Raw genomic sequence first — 4,894 nt, 5'->3', positions numbered from 1 at the left:
AATAACAACTCCTTTGTTGATGAGTCTTCATTCATGAAAATATGTTGAGTGATTCCCTCATGCGCTAGGGCCATACACACCTCTGGCAACCCAGCAACTATTCAGTGAGTGTGTCCACGAATCCACTGTGTCGCATACAGAGCATGCATTAGTCTCGGTCATTATGTGTGTGGCATCACAAGTCTCCGGTCGTAATGAATTTGGAGGGGACCTCTAGCCAATCCCCTCTTTTTTTTGTTTGGACGATGAGGTTGTACACGGACCTTATGGTACTCCCTCCACAACTTATGTGATAATCTAATCGTTTTGGAAAAATCTAGAAAATTAGGCTCAATTTGGCAATTAATACGTAAATTAAGTTCGACTAATCAGGTCTCACTCTTCCTTTTAATTCAGCGGCCTCTGCATGTACAATTGTACATTCATGCAAAAAAAAATTGGCATTCGCTAATAAACAGGCACAACTACCAATACATAAAAACAACTAACAATAAGAGAAGGAGGAATTTACAGCTATTTTCCACCTATGAGCGCTTTCCTTGCTCACGTAGCTTCTCCTGGTAACTGGTAAGCCCAATACACTGATATGGAGGGAGTAAGTAGACTATTATTCTCATGATTTCAAGCCGAGAAGTCACCCATCCGCCAATTTCTCATGTAATGGAGTAAATGGCCTAGACGTCCATCAGAATGGAAGTTTTCATGTAGCTATATTGTCCTCTAAGAGCATCCCCACTCGTTTGGGCTCCCCACGCCCAAATCCGGACGAAACTACCTCCGGATTGGACGAAATTAAGGCGTGGGGAGTACCGTATTTCCAGTCGTCCACCCGGAGTTCGGCGGATAGAGTTTAAATTCAAACAAACCGCCGTCCCGCGCTACAAGTACGGCCAGTTGATCGGCAAAAGGAGCAAAAGGATCAGCCACAGATCGGCGATCGGAGGGAAATTACACGGAAACAGGCTCGTTGGCAGTCCCGGCCGGCACGGCTTCGTCCGACGGACCAGTTTCCTCACACGTCGTGGCCGAAGCGGCTGCGGCGGCGGATGATGAACCAGCGGCAGTGGACGTCGAAGCAGCCGCAGTCGACGAGGTAGATGGTGAGGCAGACGAGGTAGGAGCCGGCGGAGACGACGAAGGACTGGCCGGAGTGGCTCGGAGGATGTCGTTGCGGTGGCCCTGGTACCAATTCCTCGTCTCCTCGTCCATCAGTTCCATGTCGCCGCCGCCCATGAGGAACGCCAAGTCTGTGTTCCTCTTCTTCGCCGCCGCCGTCGTCTTCAGCAGGGCGATCCGGACGCCTTGGTTGGCGAGCATCTCCCGCCACCTGCCGTCGAACTTGTCGTTCCTCCCGTCGGCGTGCGTCCTCAAGTCGGCCCAGCACTTGTCGATCGACGCCTGCATCCTGTCGGCGGGATTGCCCGTCTTTTTGAGCTCTTTGAGCTTCTTCTGGCCGAGTTCAGGGCGCCCTTCCGCCGCGCTTGCCGCCGGAGCGTCGGGGTTGTACTGCTCGGTCTTGCTCTTCGAGAGGGTCGTGCGGACTTCCTTCCACTTCTCGCAGTTCTCGAGGCGGGCGTAGACGTTGAGGAACTTAAACTGCAGGCCGGTGTCGTCCGTGTACATGTCCAAAGCTCGGCGCAGCTGGGGAAAAAAGAACACGGCGATACGGGTCAGCTAACGACGATGTACCTCGGTGATGCAGGGTCGACGGAGCATACCTTTTGCTCCAAGTCGTGGCCGCTGATCGGCCGTTTCTCGCACTCCTCCTGTATGCCGTGCCATTTGCTGCACGCCGTCTGCATGAGCCCCCAATGGGTGGCCATTGCCTTGTCTCCCGGAACACGTTCATGTTCGTCTTCTTGAAGTAGGGATCGACGAGTTTGCGCTCCTCGTACGCCTGCTTCACTCGAAGCCAATATGTGTCGAACGACTGATTGGCCCCGATTATGCCGTTCGTGGACACGGTCATCCAAGCTTCGGCGAGGCACTCCTCTTCCTTCGGCGTCCATTTGATACGCGGTTCGGCAGGCGGCGAGTCCTTCTTCCTCTTCTTCTTCCCCTTCGACAGGTTGGCGGCGGATTGAGTTGGCTCTTCTTCTTCCTCGCCTTCTTCTTCGACGGCTTGGCTTCCGTCGGCAACATCCTCCCGATGCTCGTTGCGCGCCGCCACAGCTGCCGTCGCCCTCGTCTCCTCTTGCGTGAAGAACCCCGGGCACGCAGCGGCGGCGGTCATGAAGAACCCCGGGCTCGCAGCGGCGGCGGTGGTGCCGGAGGTGATCATCTCGTGGATCTCCTCTTCGTTCGGCGCCGCCATCGCACCGAACGTGAGCGGCCCTCGTCGCAGGGCCGGCGAGGTGCCCTCGAACAGGCCGCCGCCGCCGACGTCAACCTCGGGCGGCGACGGTGTGGGCTTGGACGGTTGGACGTAGGCGCCCTCTTGGAACACGGCAGTCGGTGACGGCGAGTACAGCGAAGGCGAGAAGGAAGACGGGGAACTTGTTGTACCTTGCGTCGGCCATTGGCCGGGGAACATGCCGCCGCTATAGGCCATGCTGATCAGCCTCGCTTGTTCCTCCTGGGCCGCCTCCGCCGACCTCTTGGCGGCGGCTCTTTTCACCCTCTCCGCCCTGGCGCTTGTTTCCACGTCGCGCCGTTGCTCGTCCGCCGCCCACTCGGCGTTCGACATGCCCGGCGGCTTCGTCTTCTTCGCCCGCATCTTCCTCGCCGGCGCCTTCGGCGGCATTGTGGTGGACGAGAAGACGAGGAGGAGAGTGGTGGTGGACGAGAAGACGCCGCCAGGAACTGGAGCTGGAAGACGAGGAGATTGGGGGATTTCGGCGGGAGCGAATGGGGATATGCAAGCAAATTGGAGGGAATGGGGATATGCAAGCAAATTGGAGGGAAAATCGACAGGATTTGGTTTTCCAGTCGCCGACTACGCGGGTCCACACGCCGTTTCGCGCCAAAATCTTTCGTCCGGAGTCCCCGAGCGCGCCCCGGGGGGCCGGGGGTGGCGTGGGCTCGCCGGATGGATTAAGGGCCAAATCCGGACGAAAACGAGGAACCGGGGGCGCGACTGGGCCGAATTTCGCCGTCCGGATGGAAAAAACGTCGCTCGGGGGCCTCGTCGGGGGGACGAGTGGAGATGCTCTAAGTTACATAGGTATAGTAGGCTATTGGTGGCCCGGATATTCTGGCGCCGTGAAAGGCCCTTTCCCACCCTAACCTGATTAGCTTATCTCTTACATAAGAAAAATATACCTCCACATGCAGTGGTTAGTGGTTACAACGGTTGAGGAGAGGACATGGTGGTGGATTCAATGATCTCAAGTTCTCAACAACGGGAACAAACTATAGTTTTTGCAACACAGATGGTCGTGAAGCTAATCTTTGAAACTCATAATTTATCAGAAATTCAGTTCGGCTCCCGGGTGCGTATGCTCCCTATACGAGAAAATTATATTTCGAGTTGTCGAAAAATTTTGATAAAAAATTCTACATGTACGTCTCCATAATATATGTGCATTCGTCAAGTTTCACGAAAAATCAATTTTTTTTGTGGTCTACGTAAAAAAGAGAAAATTTATCTTGTAAAAAGCATTATTTTTATCACTGGGTTTTGTCTTTTTTACATACGTCACATGATAAGTTCATTTTTTATGAAACAACTTTGTGAGCGCGTAACACGTGACGATATACGTGCGAATTTTTCGTTTCAATTTTTAAAATTACAAATATGTGTAAGATGAATTTTAAAATAGAGGGAGCATATGCACCCATGTTCCCGGTATATCTCTCTATACCAAACATGTCTCTATGTTACCCTTTTTTTGATAATTGGTACAAATTCTTTATCGGCAATTTCTCCAAAGGCTAATTTGTCGGCCTTGTTCTAGGATTTGTCGGCCTTGTTCTAGGATTCGAACGCACAACTGGAGGGTAAAGGCTAGGCAAAGGCTATTCAAACGCACGCGGAATCTACAGGAATCAACAGTGTTGGATAGATGCTAGTTGGTTTCCTCGAGGGATATCGAAATGTTTAGTGAAGGTTAGCTGTTCGTTAGTTTGTTGGTTTAAATGATAACCTTTTGTCAGTTAAACTGATAACACTCGTTATTTATGTTGAAAAAACGTTGTGCAAATCATACATTTACAATTAGCTTGCGTTACATGTTTAGATACTAATATTGGAAAAGTAAAGAGGTTTTTTCCGAACATGTTTAATAGTTTTAGTCGTAGGAGTGGCATCACCGTGATGATGCTAATCTTGCTGGCCATCTTTGTAATCAGGAAGCTAATACGCCGTGGGAGGGGAACATGGCTATGGTTAAACTGTACAATAGAGATACGATAAATTATGTTAACGCCAGCATGAGTGTAAGAAATTCCTTTCTCCGTCAGAAACGAGAAGGGTGCCTTGTTGGACTGAAAAGAACGTTTGCTGGAAGCATTACCGGAGGCGTTGTTCAAGCCTGTGAACAAGTCGCTAGGATTGCTCATTTAAGTTTCTGGTTATATGTTTGGCTCATCTTATGCTTCGGAGTTCGGAGACACCGCACCTACTTAAAAATAAAGTGCCAGGCTGCGTCCTCGTTCATATCCCTGGACCCTCGGAGTCTCCAGCATCCAGCTAGGACACAGGCACACAGCTGAGCAGTTTGTTTGTAACCCATTACATTTTTTGTATGACAATGAACAAAGTTACTTACGTATATAACAGCAAAAACAAGAGCACGCCTGCGCTACAAATAGGCCTTGTGCGATCACAAATAAGCTCAACATCGCCCTGTCCAAAGCAAACCGGTTCTTCTTTCCTTTTTTCGCAAAGCAGGGCCAGTTACACCAGCAACAGCAAAAGTTCTGCAAAGCATAATTTCAGTTCTCCATTCCTATC

At 51.1% G+C, this 4,894-nt stretch overlaps 1 protein-coding gene across 1 annotated transcript; it reads right to left on the bottom strand.

Moving 5' to 3' along the window:
• Nucleotides 1-725: 725 nt before the first annotated feature.
• On the bottom strand, nt 726-1,830 carry LOC127302921 (uncharacterized). Its single transcript, XM_051333649.2, has 2 exons — nt 1,719-1,830; nt 726-1,641 (listed from the first exon to the last, which is right to left on the bottom strand). The coding sequence occupies exons 1-2, from the start codon at nt 1,821-1,823 to the stop codon at nt 949-951; spliced, it is 798 nt and encodes a 265-aa protein (XP_051189609.2). The 5' UTR covers nt 1,824-1,830; the 3' UTR covers nt 726-948.
• Between the last annotated feature and the right edge of the window lie 3,064 nt (nt 1,831-4,894).

The sequence above is a fragment of the Lolium perenne genome, chromosome 5 (genome assembly GCF_019359855.2).
Source record: "Lolium perenne isolate Kyuss_39 chromosome 5, Kyuss_2.0, whole genome shotgun sequence".
Taxonomy (NCBI): domain Eukaryota; kingdom Viridiplantae; phylum Streptophyta; class Magnoliopsida; order Poales; family Poaceae; genus Lolium; species Lolium perenne.
Note: the sequence above shows the minus strand (reverse complement) of the source record. Positions and strands in the feature narration are given on the sequence as shown.

Coding starts and splice junctions, on each gene's coding strand:
- LOC127302921 (XM_051333649.2), bottom strand. CDS start 1,823: ATGGCCACCCATTGGGGGCTCATGCAGACGGCGTGCAGCAAATGGCAC. Junction 1,642..1,718: donor GCCACGACTTGGAGCAAAAG/GTATGCTCCGTC, acceptor TTTTTTCCCCAG/CTGCGCCGAGCTTTGGACAT.